This window comes from Sapajus apella, unplaced genomic scaffold, assembly GCF_009761245.1.
Source record: "Sapajus apella isolate SASKATOON/1434 unplaced genomic scaffold, GSC_monkey_1.0 scaffold206, whole genome shotgun sequence".
Lineage (NCBI taxonomy): Eukaryota > Metazoa > Chordata > Mammalia > Primates > Cebidae > Sapajus > Sapajus apella.
In genome coordinates, this window is record NW_022437146.1 from 332,315 (window position 1) to 350,625 (window position 18,311).

General features: G+C 44.4%; 1 protein-coding gene and 1 non-coding gene across 2 annotated transcripts in view; both read right to left on the bottom strand.

Moving 5' to 3' along the window:
* Positions 1 to 4,082: 4,082 nt before the first annotated feature.
* The window catches only part of RNF130 (ring finger protein 130), a 173,737-nt gene continuing 159,508 nt past the window's right edge, over positions 4,083 to 18,311 (bottom strand). The window contains exon 8 of the mRNA XM_032270237.1: positions 4,083 to 5,584. Coding sequence (XP_032126128.1) covers positions 5,475 to 5,584 — 110 coding nt within the window. The 3' untranslated portion in view covers positions 4,083 to 5,474. The remainder of the gene's footprint in view (positions 5,585 to 18,311) is intronic.
* On the bottom strand, positions 14,674 to 14,814 carry LOC116544135. The gene has a single exon (XR_004265829.1). It is a non-coding gene; the product is annotated as a U4 spliceosomal RNA (small nuclear RNA).

The following is an 18,311-nucleotide window of genomic DNA, read 5'->3' on the forward strand; positions in this document are numbered from 1 at the left end:
AAAAAAAAAAAAAAAAAAAAAAAAAAAATTAGCTGGGCATGGTGGTATGCACCTGTAGTCCCAGTTACTCTGGAGGCAGAGGTAGGGGGATCACTTTAGCCTAGGAGGTTGAGGCTGCAGTGAGCTGAGATCACACCACTACACTCTAGCCTGGGCAACAGAGTGGGACCGTGTCTCTAAAAAAATTAAGAAACATAGAAACACAGCTTCACAGGCATTCTGATGCAGGGGTATGCACCTTGGCCAGCTTACCCCCACCGAACCTCCAACTGGGCACCAGGTTCGCACCTTCATGCCCCCTTCCAGAGCCCCTGCCAGCCAGACCTAAAGTATCCCCACAGGTCCCTCCCTGGGTCCCCCCAACACCCACTCAGGCACCAGGACCGGAAGCCCAGGCTTCTGCTTCAATCTCCCTCCTTTTCCACTTGTCATCAGAGCCTGGTGTGGGGTCTGTGAATGCCTCCCTTTTGCCTTGGTCCCTCAGGCAGGACTGGCATCCCAGGCCTCCCCCAGTGCGGTTCCTTTTCTTTCCAGAGACAGGAGTCTGGTCCCCCTGGCAAGTCTTCCCTGCCCAGGAAGTGCTGCCCTTGCCTCCTGGCCATCGTCCACACCTCCTTGCCACTGTTCCCTCGGGCCTCTCTTTGGCTGCAATGCCTCCCCTCCACCTGTGACCTGGAAGTCCCTCCTCATTCAGATTCACCCTCATATCATTTGCTCTCATACCCTAGTTGGTTGATAATATGCTCATTGTATAAAACAGCCAAAATCTCAATGGTCATGAATTCACTCCAACTTCAAGTATGTGTGTTTGGCACAGAGGGCTTAATAAAAGTCTGCTGACAACATTAACTGTACAATCCCACTCTTTTCCTTCTACATTCTGCTTCACTAAAATCAGTGTTTTTCTTTCATGACATTTATGAGCAGCATCCACTTGTCAAGGAACCACATTGTCACTTGCCAGTGGTTAATGTCAACCACCGACATTAACATCACCTCCTTGTTTTCCTATAGCAGAGTCAGTGCCTCAATAATAAAGGTTAACAGCAGGAGAATACTTTGATTTTTCTTCAGTTAAAACTAGCTTCAGCTGGGCATGGCGGGGGGGTGGCCTGAGCCTGTGGTCCCAGCTGCTGGGGAGGCTGAGGTGAGAGGATCACTTGAGCCCAGGAGGTCAAGGCTGCAGTGAGCCATGACTGTGCCCTTGTACTCCTGCCTGGGCAACAGAGCAAGATCCTGTCTCTAAAAAAATTAAAATGTAAAAAAAAAATTTTATTTAGCATGTACCTCAATGAATGGATTGGATACGAAGGTAAACATGAGAAGAGCTTATACAGCCTATAGGAAATGTCAAGTTTGTAAAATTCAGTAATCTCATTTTAAAAAATAATTTTCCAAATATCATCAGACTCACTGGCAGCTGGGGCTGCCACATCAGGGAAGCTGGCAGGTGCCAGACCAGAGGTCAAGGCAGTGCCTCATGGACGTGCCTCTCAGCCAGGCCTGAGGACCACCGGGGAGCTGGGAGATGGGGCCTATCTGCAAAAGCAAGGCTCATCAGGGTTGTGATGCATTTCTAGCTGGGGATAGAGCTTGTCTTCCCAAGAGGCGGACAGTGGCAGGCAGCCCTGGGCAGACATGCTCACCAACACCAGTGGCTGAGCTCTGCCTCCTTCGGTGGAAGCTCTGGCTGTCTGGCCTCCCCTCCTCTCCCCCTGGAATAACAGGAAGGAGGGCTACTATGGGCAGTTTTAACATCCTCCCTTAGGATGTTAAAAATCACCAAAGCAGATGGGCGTGTTGGCTCATGCCTATAATCCCAACATTCTGGGAGGCTGAAGCAGGCAGATCACGAGGTCAAGAGTTTGAGACCAGCCTGGCCAATATAGTGAAACTCCATCTCTACTAAAAATACAAAAATTAGCTGGGTGTGGTGGTGCAAGCCTGTAGTTTCAGCTACTCGGGAGGCTAAGGCAGAAGAATTGCTTGAACCCGGGAGAAGGAGGTTGCAGTGAGCTGAGACTGCGCCACTGCACTCCAGCCTGGGTGACAGAGTGAGACTGTCTCAAAAAAAAAAAAAAAAAGAAATCACCAAAGCTTAAGCATGTGCATTTCAATAGTCACAACCAACTCCCAGAGGATGTAGCTGGCTGCCCTAGCTCTAGACCTGCTCATCCTGCCACACGTGCCCATAGTTCTGCTCACCTGGGCACAGGCCCAGCTCACGGCAGTCCACTGGAGGCAGGGAAGGGGTGTGGTGTAAATAGCTGACTCCTCAGCCCCGTTCTCTGCTTCAAATAGCTCCCCCCTCAACAATGACTGAAGTTATCATACATTTCCTAATAACTGCTGCTGGTGGCAAGACTTGGAACAACTGAGACACTCATTCTTTGCACCTCATCACACCTTCAGTGGGCAGAACACTGCTTCCCAAGTGCCTCAGGGCAGCACTGCCCATGTGGAGACATGTGTCCTCACTATGCTTGCCTGACAGGCAGCCCCAGCCACTTCCTGCCAGGGTCCCAGCTTTGCACGGATTTTCCCCAGCACAGCAGCTAGTAAAGAGGCTTTCATTTGGGATTAAAAAGAAAAAAATGCCATTCTTGGCTGGGCATGGCGGCTCACACCTGGAATCCCAGAACTTTGGGAGGCTGAGGTGGGGGTGGATTGCTTGAGCCCAGGAGTTCAAGACCAGCCTGGGCAACATGGCGAAGTCCCATGTCTCTAGAGAAAATACAAAAATTAGCTGGGCGTGGTGAATTGTGCCTGTGGTTCCAGCTATTCTTGGGCTGAGGTAGGAGGATCACTTGAGCCCAGGAGGTGGAGGCTGCAGTGAGCCGAGGTTGTGCCACTGTCCAGCCTGGGTGACAGAGTGAGACCCTGTCTCAAAACAAAAACAAAAATCAGAAACCAAAAACCAAACCATCCTCTGTACTTCTGAAGAACAAGATCTTAATGAGAAGTTAGTGTCCCTCCTGACAAAGATAGGACATTCTGTAGCTGAGCCAGAGAATGACACCGATTTTCCAGAGAAGGGTGTCAAGCTAAGACCCGGAGCACTGTTCTGAGTATACTCCCCTGTAAGGAATGCCTCCTTGGTTATTCTACAGTAAATGTGTGCCCCAGATTTCCCAGAAATTCAAATGTTATATTAATAGACAGATTCTAGGGGCCTGAAATTGTTATTTCTTCTTAAGTAATTTCATACTTTTTCAGTAAAGAAACTGTGTTGAAACCAGGCGTGGTGGGTCATGCCTGTAATCCCAGCACTTTGGGAGGCCAAGGAGGGTGGATCACCGGAGGTCAGGAGTTTGAGACCAGCCTGGCCAACATGGTGAAACCCCATCTCTACTAAAAATACAAACATTAGCCGGGTGTGGTGGCGCACGCCTGTAGTTCCAGCTACTCAGGAAGCTGAGGCAGGAGAATCGCTTGAACTCGGAGGTGGAGGTTGCAGTGAGCCAAGATTGCGCCACTGCACTCCAGCCTGGGTGACAGAGTGAGACTTTGTCTCAAAAAAAAAAAAAATGTGTTGAGTGGAATTTAATGTACATGCCTTTGTAAGACCTCAAATCAGGAGAAAATGCTACACTGGGGTCTGAGTTTTGGTTTGGGAAAACAAGGAGGTGGTATAGACAACAAGGCAACAATCAGAACTGAGCTGTCCTATCTTTCAGGCGGGCCAAGCACATACACAAGCAGGCACATGTCTGGAACCTCCCGCAAATGGTTCTAGCCTCCTGCAGACTCATCCTCCCTCTGAGAGCCCAATGGAAAAACCTGTTTTTCTGAACTATGGTATATTGAAACTGCTCATTGAAAATATTTTTATAGTACAAAGACTATAGTAAAGAAAAAAAAACCCCCAAGCCCTTGGTAAAAGGTAAAACACAAAAGCTGCTAAGACCTTTAAAATCTGCACCGTTCTAGTCTCAAACGAGTGAAAACAAAATGCCACTGCTCACTCTCTGACAACACTCATGAAGGCTGTCCCCATTCAGGGCTCTGCAGGTTTCTTTCAGGCATACCTGTGTCTGAGGCATGTTACTGACGCATTATGAGAAAAGACACTCAGGAGAAGCTGCACATGGGAAAATGGCAAGTGTTCACTTCAAACTTATGTTCCACAGTCAGTGAGAACAGGGCGGGGGATTCACGCATCTGCTCAGTTTGCCACCAGATCAGACCCTAGGCACATGGAGACTGAGGTTCCTGCTCTCACAACAAGGGTCTGTACACCGCACGCCGCCACGCAGCTCATAGTAATAAGGAGAAGCAGATTCAACTCGGTTGTGTCCTTTTGTAAAGAGGGTGTACAGATTTGTTTTATAAATTTGCCCATGGTGGTTCTGTACTGGGATCACTTGTAAGATGCAAGTTTCTCATCATGTTAATTCGATGTCATCCAAGGTGTGTGGGAAAATCCCGCATGTCCCTGATGCCTGGCACGCTGGCTGCTGCACCGTCCTGTAAGCCTGGCAGCCAGTGCTCCTGTGCCTTTTTCATGCTATGCTGGGGCTGGTGGGGAGGATTGGGCTGCACAGTGGACACTGAAGATGGGTGCTTATCTGGTATCTGCAGCAAGATGGGGGTTTGGTCTTCCCAATGAGACATTCCAGATCGTTCTGTTTTTCACAATTGCTGACCATCCCCCCTGAAATTACTGTACCCAGAGACACTGCTGTGCTGGGCTCCCAGGTGCCACCTCCCTATACACACACCTCAGGGGTGGCCGAGTAGACATGTCTACAGGCTGCAGGGATGGAGAGGCCTTCAGTGTTTTCGTGCTGACATAAACACTTGTCACTTTACGTCATGCTCAACACGGAGGCTGAAAAATGGCGATGCAGATGGCTGCCTGGCCCTGCACATAGACCCGGTCCCACGGCCTGCATCTCCCATGGCCCTGCCCTGGCAGGAAGTGGTTGGTCAGAGTCTCAGAGGAGGTACAAAGGCAAGGCCTTTTCTCAACCCCCTTTAGAAGAGGCTCTTCAGCAGGAAGTAGAATAAGCAAGAGGGGACCATCCAGAGTAGGTCAGGGAGCAGCACCTGCACTCCGCAGGGGTAGGAAGCTTCTCCCACAGGGCAATATGCATCGTAAGCGGGGACCACAAAAGGATGTTAAAAACCCCAACTTCCCTGGCACAGAACAGCATGTGATTATTCAGAGATGCATCTGCAATGCAACATTAATCCCGGGCCTAGCCTCTTCTCTGGAAACAGCCAGGCTTGCTAAGGCGCCCACCTTCAATAATCAGCTTGGACGCATTTTCAATTCCACAAGGCTCATCTGGGCAATACTGCTGTCCTCAAAGCCTCGCCTTGGAGGAACTTTGCAAATTAACCCTGAACCCCAACCTGTGCTTGGAAAGCGCTGCCATTCTTCCAAAACGGATGCTGACAGAATACAAAATAAGAAAGGTGATCAGAAATCAAATCACAAAAGCAGTGACCCTACAGCCCATGTTTAAAAATCAGGTTTTGTTCTCATCATATATGTCCAAAGAAGGTTCAATTGTGGAGAATTCACTTTCATACACCAGACTCCGAGGGGACAAAGAGTTTCGATGAAAGAAGTGACCACCTGAAAAAGAAGAAGAAAAAGAGACTTAATAGGTCATCAGGCTTATGTTTCTCATAGAGCTTGGAGGAAACAATGCAGATTATCTTTGAAGCATGACATTTTCTTAAATATCCTTCATTTGGGGCTCTTATTAGAGAAATGGAAAGAGTGTGGGCATCCTTCAATTCAAGCATGCTTTAAGCATCTAAGCCCCAATCTTTGGATCCCCAAGAGACTAACCACTGGAGCTTCTCAAACCAAAAGCTGCCTAGTCCTCTTAAAAGGATTCCACTTAGAAATGTGAACACTTGGCCAGGCACAGTGGCTCATTCCTATAATCCCAGCACTTTGGGAGGCTGAGGTGGGCAGATCACGAGGTCAAGAGATCGAGACCAGGCTGCCCAATATGGTGAAAGCCCGTCTCTACTGAAAATACAAAAATTAGCTGGATGTGGTGACTCGCACCTGTAGTCCCAGCTGTTTGGGAGGCTGAGGCAGGAGAATCGCTTGAACCTGAGAGGCGGAGGTTTTGCAGTGAGCCGTGATCACACTACTGCCCTCCAGCCTGGGCAGCAAGAGCAAAACTCCATCTAAAAAATAAATAATAATAATTTTATATACATATATATATATCAGAGCCCCCAAGTCTGCCCAGCTGATGAGGGGACTCCATGCCTATCCCCAGGACCAAACCAGAACAGGTGCTCAGATGAGAGGGCTGGGGGCAGTGCTCCATAAGATGACCTCAGGTGATTCACCTGCCTCAGCCACCCAAAGTGCTGGGATTACAGGCAAGAGTCACCACGCCCGGCCTCGGATAATATATTTTAAAGTTTATAATTATATGAAAGTTATACCTTCATATGGTTTAGTTCATTCCACATGTGTTCTTAAGACCAGTAGTCTCCACTTCTCAGAGACAGATGCTTTTAGCTGATTCTTAGCATTTACCTCCATGTCTCTAATAATATGCCTATATTGGTCCTTCTGAATTTTTTCAGTCTTAGACTTTATCTACTAAATTCCCACTGTGGAAGATGAGGATTTTCTCCTAACCCCCACCCCCACATTGCACATACTTTCAATTGCCTTAATATAATTTTATTTGATTTTAAAATTCCGTATTTAGGTTAATTGACTATTTGTGCTACTCAAAGCTAAACCATGCTTACATTTCCTTTTCTACTAAACTGTAAGTTTTACTGGTGTATAACTGACATACAATGAAATGCACATGTTTAAAGTACATAATTTGGTGAGTGCTGACATCTGTACACACCGGTGACACCATCACCAGAATGAAGATAACAAACGTATCTATCACCCCAAAGTTTCCTGGTACCTCTCGATAATCCCTTCCCCTTCTTTCTACCCTATTTCTATTGCCAGGGAAACATAGGTTAGTTTGACTCTTTCTAGAATTTTATATAAATGGAATCACATCTTATATATTGTCTCTTACAAATAAAGTTGCTATGAACATCTGTGCACATAGGCTATGTGAACATATGCTTTCATATCTCCTAGATCTGTAAATACTCAGGAGTGAAATGACTGCAAAAAAACGAACTTTTACAGAAACTGCCAAGCTGTTCTAGGATAGTCCTATTGGCAGCGTATGGAAGTCCCAGCTCCTTTTCATACTCACACACGCTTGACATGGTCAGTCTTGGAAAAGTTTAGGCATTCTAGCAGGAGTGTAGTAGTTTCTCATTGTAGTTTTAATTTGCATTTCCCTGATGACTAATGATGCTGAGCATCTTTTCATGGGCTTATTAGCCAACTGTATATCTTCTTTTGCGAAGTGTTTTCTTCAACTCTTTAGCCCATTAAAAAAACTGGGCTTTAAAAAAAATTTGTTTTTTAATTTTTTGGAGACAGTCTTGCTCTGTTACCCAGGCTGGAGAGCAATGGTGTGATCTCGGCTCACTGCAACCTCCATCTCCTGAGTTCAAGAGATTCTTGTGCCTCAGCCTCCAGAGTAGCTGAGATTACAGGTGTGGGCCACAATCCCTGGCTAATTTTTGTATTTTTAATAGAGACAGAGTTTCACCATGTTGGCCAGGCTGGTCTCGAACTCCTGAGCTCAAGCGATCTGACTCAGCCTCTCAAAGTGCTGAGATGACAGGTGCAAACCACCATGCCCGGCTTGGGCTGTCTTCGATTATTATCAAGTATAAGAGTTTTTTTTTTTTTTTTTTTTTTTTGAGACGGAGTTTCACTCACGTTACCCAGGCTGGAGTGCAATGGCGCGATCTCGGCTCACCGCAACCTCCGCCTCCTGGGTTCAGGCAATTCTCCTGCCTCAGCCTCCTGAGTAGCTGGGGTTACAGGCACGCACCACCATGCCCAGCTAATTTTTTGTATTTTTAGTAGAGATGGGGTTTCACCATGTTGACCAGGATGGTCTCGATCTCTTGACCTCATGATCCACCCGCCTCAGCCTCCCAAAGTGCTGGGATTACAGGCTTGAGCCACCGCGTCCGGCCAAGTATAAGAGTTTTTAAAAAATTCTAGGCTGGGCATGGTGGCTTATGCTTGTAATCTCAGTACACTGTGAGGCGGAGGCAGATCACTTGAGCTCAAGAGTTCAAGACCAGCTGAGGTAACATGGCAAAACCCTGTCTCTAATAAAAATACAAAAAGGAGCCAGGTGTAGTGGTGAGCACCTGCAGTCCCAGCTACTTGGGAGACAGAGGTGGAGGATCGCTTGAGTCCGGGAAGCAGAGGCTGCAGTGAGCTGAGATTGCATCAACGCCCTCCAGCTTGGACTACAGAGCGAAACCCTGTCTTAAAAAAATAAATTAATTTAAAAAATTCTAGATGCAAGTCTTGTCAGACATACATTTTGCAAATATTTCCTCCCAGTCTGTGGCTTGCTTTTCCATTTTTATAACAATATCTTTTGAATATTAAAAGTTTCAAATTTTGGTAAGGTCAAATTTATTGATTTTTTTTCTTACTATAGTTTGTGCTTTTTGTGTCAGATTTAAGAATCCTAAGGTTACTAAGATTTTCTCCTATGTGTTTATCTAGAAGCTTTATAGTCTTAGTTTTTAATACTTAGATAGTCCACTTCAAGTAAATCTTTGAAAATGGTAGAAAATAAGGGTTGGAGTTTATTTTTTTTTTTTTTTTTTTTTTTTTTTTTGCTTATGGATATCCAGTTGTTCCATTGTTGATTGGTTAAAAGATTATCCGTTCCCCCACTGAATTGTCTTGGCACCTTTATGGAAAATCTATTGATTGTAAATGTGTGGGTCTGTTTCTGGGCACTACTGTGTTCCAGCAATCCATCTGTCTATCTTTATACTGTTAAATTAAATTTAAACTAAACTGCTTCCTTACATATTTTAAGTTCGGCCTAACAGTTCCTCCATACACAGTGAACTATCACCTAACTGGATGTGTGAGAGTGTAACCTACTCTTGTACCAAGAAGCTAAGTCTCAGCCAATCTCAGAAGCTGAGTTTCAGCCAATCACAAGTGGCCAACAGTGCAAACCATGTTCAGTAAGGCAAAGGCTGAGCTTCACCCATCCGGCTGTTTCGGTACCTCATCACTTCCCTTTCCTATACCTCACTTCCCTTTTTCTGTCCATAAATACAACCATGGGGCAGGGCAGCCCTGGAGTTGCTCTGAACCTATTTTGGTCCTGGGGGCTGCCTGATTCTTCAATCATTCTTGCTCAATTAAACTCTTTTAAATTTAGTTTCTCTAATTTTTTTTTTTTTTTTTTTTTTGAGACAGAGTCTTGCCCTGTTGCCCAGGCTGGAGGGCAGTGGCGAGATCTTGGCTCACTGCAACCTCTGCCTCCTGGGTTCAAGCAATTCTCTCGCCTCAGCCTCCAGAGTAGCTGGGATTACAGGCGTCTGCCACCATGCCTGGCTAATTTTTGTATTTTTAGTAGAGACAGGGTTTCACCATGTTGGCCAGGATGGTCTCAAACTCTTGATCTTGTGATCTGCCTGCCTTGGCCTCCCAAAGTACTGGGATTACAGGCATGTGCCACCATGCCTGGCTAAGTTTTTCTTTTAGGAACACTAACACCATATTGTCTTGATTACTGTAGCCTTGAAATTAGAATTAGAAATTCTTCAACTTGATGGGCATGGAGGTTTGCCCCCAAAAATCTCAACAGATTACCCAACAGATGAGTATTAAATGAAAGCTAGCACACGAGCACCAGGACAACTTCTGTTTTCTTCACTTTTCTATATTGAAAGTCTTCTGCATTTAAAAAATTGGCATGAAGTCGGGATTGATGGTCAGTACCTGTAACCCCAGCTACTAGGGAGACTGAGGTGGGAGGATCACTTGAGCACAGGAGTTCAAGCCCAGCCTGAGCAACACAGTGAGACCTTGTCCCAAAACCTAAACAATTTTTTTATTAATAAATAAAAATGAAATATAGGCCAGGTACAGTGGCTCATGCCTGTAATCCCAGCACGTTGGGAGGCCGAGGTGGGAGGATTACCTAAGGTCAGGAGTTTGAGACCAGCCTGGCCAACATGGTGAAACCCCATCTCTACTAAAAATACAAAAATTTGTATGTATAACCTAGATACAGATATGTGCACAAATCGTAAGTATCCCATTCAATGACTTTCTACAAAGAGAATACACCCACGAAATAATCACTGCACCAAGGATGGTGGTGGGTACCTGCAATCATAGCTACTTGGGAGGCCAAGGCAGAAGAATTGCTTGAACCCAGGAGGTGAAGTTGCAGTGAGCGAGATCATGCCACTGCGCTCCAGTCTCAAGAGTGAGACTCTATCTCAAAAAAAAAAACCAATACAAATAAATAAAAATGTTAAAATGGGATGAATTCAAAGATGCTTACTAGTAATCTAAACACAGTAGCAAGGCCCCACATAAAATCTGACCTGTTTCATTTCTGACAAAGGATCCTCAGCCCCCAGGAGTATAGGCACAATCCAACAGTGCTAAGGGAGGAAGATGAAAAACAAAGAGCTGATGACAGGGGTTTCCTGCTCTTCAGGATGAAATAAAGCCATCTGCGATACTATGAAACATATATTTGGTTTTTATCCAGGCTTCCTGGCCTGAACTCCTAAAGTCTTTAGAATCTCCACAGTGGTGTCCTTCATGTGTTAAAGAGGTGAGTGAAGACAGGCAGCCCCCATGTAGCTCCAGGATGGGGCTGACCACCAGAAAGACCAAGGCAGGACGGGAGGGCTGTGACTTTCAGCCTCACCCCCGCATGCTCCAGGGAGGGGAGAGGAGCTGATGGTTAAGTTGATCACCCATGGCCAGCAGTTTAATCAGTCATGCCCATGTAATGAACCCTCCATAAAAACCCAAAGGACTGGGTTTGGGGTACTTTGGGGATAGCTGAACACGTGGAGGTGCCAGTAGAGGAGGACACTGAACTCCAAGCTGCTTCTCACATGCCTTGTGAAATAACAGGCATTGTAACTAGAAACTCATGGTTGGATTTCTTCTGTTTTATTAATTTTTTTAATTAAAAATAATTTTTTTTTGAGATGCTCTCATTCTGTTTTCCAATCTGAAGTGGAGTGCAGTGGTGCAATCCTAGCTCACTGTAGCTTCAACCTCCTGGGCTCAGGCAACTCTCCTGCCTCAGCCTTTCCAGTAACTGGGACTACAGGTATATGCCACCAAGCCTGGCTAATTTTTAAATTTTTCTTTTGTAGAGCCAGGGTCTTGTTATGTTGACCAAAATTCCTGGACTTACATGATCCTCCCACCTTGGCCTCCTAAAGTGCTGGGATTACAGATGTGAATCACTCCACCTGGCTGGATTTATTCTGAGGCAGGTTTGAAGATGTAGGTCCAGGAACACAGACTCCATATAGATGGAGAATGTGCCTCAAAGGAGGCTGCATGAGGCACAGTGGATATACATTTTCCAACAGGGGGATGCTCATGGCATGGAAAGGAGGAGTAGTGGAGGTGAGGCAGGGAAGCAGCTTTCCATTCTCGTGATTTTGATTAGTGCCCAGTGATGCTAGCCATACGAAAAGGTAAACGTGCACTTGCGTGGGGTGGGAGAAAGATTAGGCAACTTAGGGTCTGGTGGGGGTCGACCAATTCCATCCTGTCTTTGTTCTACCTCTGATAAATGGGTTATGACTAGTGCCTGCCAGTGAACTACTTGAACTCCAGTCATACAGGCAAGAGGTCAGCTTTATTTATAGGCCTCAGATTTGTTATTCATGTGCCCGACTACAGCCATCATGGGCCACTTTTGTACACATGTACATACAGTTTCCTCAGATGATGCCTAGGAGTGGGATTGCTGGGTCTTAGGGTGTACATATGTTCAGCTTCAGCAGACACTGACCATGTTCCATAGTGGCTGTGCCAACTCTGAACTCCCACCAGTAAATGAGAACTCCGGTTGCTCTCTTTCTATGCCAATAATTGATATTTTGTTTCTTTCATCTCAGCATTCTGGCTGGTGTATAACGGCATTTCAGTATGTTTTAATTTATATTCCCCCAATGACCAAAAAGGATGAACACTTTTCATACATTTGCAGGCTATTTTTATATCTGTTTCACTCTGAAATGCCTCTTTCTGCATTTTCCCATCAGGTTGTCAGTCTTTTTTTTTCTTTTCTTTTTTCTGACTATGAGTCCTTTGTGAGTTAAAAGCATTGCAGGTACCTTCTTCCAAAACTGTATTTTGATGAGCAAAGTTTCTTAAATTTAGTGTGGAACAAATTATCTATCTTTTATTGTATGGTTAGGGTTTTCTGAGTCCAGTTTAAGAGGTCTTTGCCTATCTAAAGATTTTGATGACATTTTATTTTATTTCTTAGAAGCTTCATGGTTTTACCTTTTGCATTGAGATCTATCATCCATTTCAAGAATTTTTCAGTATAATGTGAAGTAGGAATTAAGATTCATTTCTTTCTTTATAAATATTCGGTGGAGCCAGCACTATCTTAAAAAGACCATCCTTACCCCACTGCTGTGCAGTGCCACCTCTGTCATTAGTCAAGTGACTGTATGTGCACAGCTGTTTCAGAACTCTATTCTGTTCTGCTACCTGTTCATCCTTGCATCAATACCTTACCGTCTTAACTACTGGGGCTTTATCAAAAGTCTTGATTTCCAGTTTCTAAGTCCTCTTGCTTTATTAATCTTCAAAATGTTCAGCCAGGTGCGGCGGCTCACGCCTGTAATCTCAGCACTTTGGGAGGCCGAGGCGGGTGGATCACGAGGTCAAGAGATCGAGACCATTCTGGTCAACATGGTGAAACCCCGTCTCTACTAAAAATACAAAAAAAAAAAAATTAGCTGGGCATGGTGGTGCGTGCCTGTAATCCCAGCTACTCAGGAGGCTGAGGCAGGAGAATTGCCTGAACCCAGGAGGCGGAGGTTGCGGTAAGCCGAGATCACGCCATTGCACTCCAGCCTGGGTAACAAGAGTGAAACTCCGTCTCAAAAAAAAAAAAAAAAAAAAAAAAATCTTAAAAATGTTCTTGTTAGGCCAGGCGCGGTGGCTCAAGCCTGTAATCCCAGCACTTTGGGAGGCCGAGGTGGGTGGATCACAAGGTCAAGAGATCGAGACCATCCTGGTCAACACGGTGAAACCCCGTCTCTACTAAAACTACAAAAAATTAGCTGGGCATGGTGGCGCGTGTCTGTAGTCCCAGCTACTCAGGAGGCTGAGGCAGGAGAATTGCCTGAACCCAGGTGGCGGAGGTTGTGGTGAGCCGAGATCGCGCCATTGCACTCCAGCCTGGGTAACAAGAGCGAAACTCCGTCTCAAAAAAAAAAAAAAAAAAAAATGTTCTTGTTATTCTTGACTCTACATTTCCACATAAATTCCAGGCTGGGCATGGTGGCTCACACCTGTAATCTCAACACTTTGAGAGGCCAAGGTGGGAGGATTGCCTAAGCCCAGGAGTTTGAGACCAGCCTGGCAACATGGTGAAATCCCATCTCTACAAAAAATACAAAAAGTAGCCGGGCATGGTGGTGCATGCCTATAGTCCCAGCTATTTAGGAGGCTGAGGTGGGAGGATCACCTGAGCCCCAGAGGTCACGGCTACAGTGAGCCATAATTGTGCCACTGCACTCCGGCCTGGGTGACAGAGTAAAACCCTGTCTCAAAAAAAAATTCTAGGATCAGTTGGTCAAGTTTCAATACACACACACTCATATCCACCAACTGGAATCTAACTGAAATCATAGTCTATAAATCACTTTGGGGAGAATTAAAATCTTCATAGTATTGTGTCCTTCATTCCATCAACCTGCTATATTTATTTATTTAGGCCATTTTTAATTTATCTCAATAATGCATAATAGTTCTCTGTATAAAAGCCTTGCATATCTTCTCTTAGATATATTCCTCAGTATTTTTTGATGCTTTTGTAAATGATATCTTTTTGATGATTTCATTTTATTTATTTATTTATTTAGAGACGAAGTTTTGCTCTTGTCACCCAGGCTGGAGTGCAATGGTGCGATCTCAGCTCACTGCAACCTCCGCCTCCCATGTTCAAGCAATTCTCCTGCCTCAGCCTCCTGAGTAGCTGGGATTACAGGCACCTGCCAGCACGCCGGGCTAATTTTTGTATTTTTAGTACAGACGGGGTTTCCCCATGTTGATCAGGCTGGTCTCGAACTCCTGACCTCTGGTGACCCACCCACGTCGGCCTCCCAAAGTGCTGGGGTTACAGGCATGAGGCACCGCGACTGGCCAAAAATTTCATTTTAAATTGCTTATTGTTAGTCTATATATAATTGACCCTGTTAAATGTACTTATTAAGAGCTGATTTGCAGAATATATAAATTGAATTTTCTACATCTAATCGTTTTCTCTGTGAAGAGTGACAGTTTCATTCTTCCTTTCTAATCCTCACACCTTTTATTTATTTTCCTTGCCATATTGTAATGGCTAACACTGTCAATATAAGTTGAAAGAGACAGAGACAGCAGATAACCTTATTTACAAACTTAGGGGAAAAGTGTTTAATATTTCACTGATGAGTATAATGTTTGCTGTAGTTTTAAAAAATCAATTATTAGATTAAGTACTCTGTTTCCTAGTTTGCTAAAAGTTCTTTGTTTTTTTCCATTTATTTATTTATTATTTTTTTATTCAGTCTCCATAGAGACTGTCAAAAATTGCCAATGCCGACTATATTTCAAGTCCTCATGGCGGGGTATTGGGAAAAGTTTTCAATGAGCAATAATCACGCCTCGGATAAACCTCATTGGCTATGATACTGCCACTGCACAAAGCTTAAAAGTTATTTTCTTTTAAAATCAAGAATGGAGGCTGGGCGTGGTGGGTCACACCTGTAATCCCAGCACTTTGGGAGGGATCACTTGAGTCCAGGAGTTCATGACCAGCCTGGACAACATAATGAAACCGTCTCTACTAAGATTACAAAAAAGTAAAGTGGGCGTGGTGGTGCATGACTGTAGTTCCAGCTACTGGGGAGGCTGAGGCATAAGAATCACTTGAACCCAGGAAGCAGAGGTTGCAGAGAGCCGAGACTGTGCCACTGCATTCCAGACTGGGCAAAAGAGCAAACACTGTCTCAAAAAAAAAAAAAAAAAATCAAGAGTAGGTGTTGAAGTTTAGGAAATGCTTTTTGTTTGTTTGTTTGTTTTGTATGTATTAAGATAAAAACATGGCAACCCCATGACTGACTGCCATTTTGATGATGTATATGCAAAACTGGATTCCTGTGACAATGTTTCCCATCTGAAGTACTGCACATCTGAACTGGGGCTGTATCACTGATGCCAGTACAGTGTGGGGTGCCAGAAAGTGTCAAAATCAATCACACAAAATCAATTTTGTTTACCTACTATATCAAAGGGGAGTCTAGGGAGAACGGCAGAATTTGTTTTTAATCAGCTGTGAAAAGAAGTTGCAGCTCTGCACATTTTCTGTGTTCTATTGTGTGTGTAGCTTTTTGGGATTTTTTTTTTCTTTTCGGTTGGCATTAACAGATTTTAATGAATCACTTTTTAAACTACAGTACAGACCAGGCGCAGTGGCTCATGCCTGTAATCCTAGTACTTTGGGAGGCTGAAGTGGGTGGATCACTTGAGGTCAGGCGTTCCGGGCCAGCCTGGCCAAAACAGTGAAACTCCATCTCTACTAAAATACAAAAACATTAGCCAGGCGTGGTGGTGCGTGCCTGTAATCCTAATCCCAGCTACTTGGGAAGCTGAGGCAGAAGAATCACTTGAACCTAGGAGGCAGAGGTTGCAGTGAGCTGAGATTGTGCCACTGCACTCCAGCCTGGTGACAGAGCCAGACTCCGTCTTAAAACAAACAAACCAACAAAAAACAATAAAACTACAGTACAAATACTTCATAAATGTGATTCAGGCCCTCCAGCACCCCTGTGACTGCAGAGTACCTTCAAAACTCAGCTGTCCCAGCCAGTACCAACCTGTGAACTTCCCACCATAACCCAGGATCTGCTATTTCCCAAACCACTTCCCAGTTTCCTTTCAGTCATCTTTATGAAGGAGCCAAGACAATAGGGCTTGTTGTGTAGTGAATTTATGATTTTTAGCCTTTAAAATATAATTTCTATCTATTGCAATAAATTTGTTTCCTTTTTTGACTTCATTTTATTTAAATTTTCAGGTATTTAACTCCCCTTTTATATTATTTTAAAAATTTAACGTTACCTGTTATAAGATGCTCCTTCAGAAGCAAAGAACAAAATTTTACTGTTGTGTATTCTAATTGTAATTTTAAGTTCCATGTGTTTAATCATTGCCTCCTCATTTTAAGACTTGTAATACAAATGTTCTCTCCTTTTTTTTTGAGATGGAGTCTGGCTCTGTTGCCCAGGCTGGAGTGCAGTGGGGTGATCTTGGCTCACTGCAACCTCCACCTCCTGGGTTCAAGTAATTCTCCTGCCTCAGCCTCCCGAGTAGCTGGGACTACAGACATGCACCACCATGCCTGGCTAATTTTTTTGTATTTTTAGTATAGATGGGGTTTTACCATGTTGGTCAGGCTGGTCTCAAGCTCCTGACCTCAAATGATCCACCCGCCTCAGCCTCCCAGTGCTGGAATTACAAGTGTGAGCCACTGCACCCGGCCTTAGCTAGTATTTTCTTAAAACATTTATATCTGGTTGGGAGGCTGAAATGAATGGATCACCTGAGGTCAGCAGTCCGAGACCAGCCTGGTCAACATGGTGTAACCCTGTCTCTACTAAAAATACAAAAATTAGCCAGGCGTGATTGTGTGCCTGTAACCCCAGCTACCTGGGAGTCTGAGGAAGAAGAATCACTTGAACCTGGGAGGCAGAGGTTGCAGTAAGCTGAGATCACACCACTGCACTCCAGCCTAGGCAACATTTGTATTCATAAAAGAAATTTGTATTCATTACATCTGTATTCATAAAAGAAATTAACCTGCAATTTTCCTTTCTTGTAATGCCCTTATAGTGATTTGGTATCAATGATATGCTTGTCTCACAGAAAAAGTTGGGAATTTTTCCTCTTTTTCTAGTCTCGACATATCTGTAGAAGACTGGTGTTACTTTTTCCCTTAAATGTTATAAAGAATTTAACAATGAAATCATCTAAGCCTAGAGTTTTTCTTTGAGGAAATATTTTAAACTATGGATTCAATTTATTACCTAGATGTAGGAGAATTTAGGTTTCCTATTTCTTCCTGTATCAATTTTGGTACTTTGCAATTTTCAAAATTGTCAATTTATTTTCAGAATTTACTAACAAGGTTCTCATAACCCCCTTTTATTTGTGTGTGTGTTTGTGTGTGTGTGTGTTAAAAAGCACATAAAAATTGCCATCTCAACCACTTTTATTTATTTTGGTTTTTGTCCAGTGAGGCATTTTATTTTACTTTTAAATTTAATTTTTAAAAAATCGTTTTGAGACATGATCTCTGTTGCCCAGGCTGGAGTGCAGTGGCACAGTCATGGCTCATTGCAGTCTCCACTTCCTGGACTCAGGTGAGTCTCCTGCCTCAGCCTGCTGAGTAGCTGAGACCACAGGCATGCTCAACCATGCTGGGCTATTTTTTTCTATTTTTTGTTGAGACGGGGTTTTGCCATGTTGCCCAGGCTGGTGTTGAACTCTTAGGCTCAAGAGATTAACCTATGAGGCATTTTAATTTTTTTTTTTTTTTTTTTTGAGACGGAGTTTCGCTCTTGTTACCCAGGCTGGGGTGCAATGGCGCGATCTTGGCTCACCGCAACCTCCGCCTCCTGGGTTCAGGCAATTCTCCTGCCTCAGCCTCCTGAGTAGCTGGGACTACAGGCACGCGCCACCATGCCCAGCTAATTTTTTGTAGTTTTAGTAGAGACGGGGTTTCACCATGTTGACCAGGATGGTCTCGATCTCTTGACCTCGTGATCCACCCGCCTCGGCCTCCCAAAGTGCTGGGATTACAGGCTTGAGCCACCGCGCCCGGCCGAGGCATTTTAATTTTAAGTATGTATTACATCACTAGATAAAGAATCCTAGGATTTTCCCTCCTGTGTTTTTGTCTTGCTTCTTCATGGTCCAAGTTGCCAGCTGAGGTTGTTAGTAAGATGAATCCAAACTGACAGAATGGGAGCAGATTATTCTGCCATTTTTCTAGATCTTTGGGCTGTACATTAAATTTGGGGCTGATTACTGCACACTTATTTAACCTGCCTGTGACGTTCACAGCAATGTTCCCAGCTCTGTGATCATCAGATTTCAAATCTGCCAGTGGAATCATGCTTCATCATCATAGTTAGAAACCAAATGA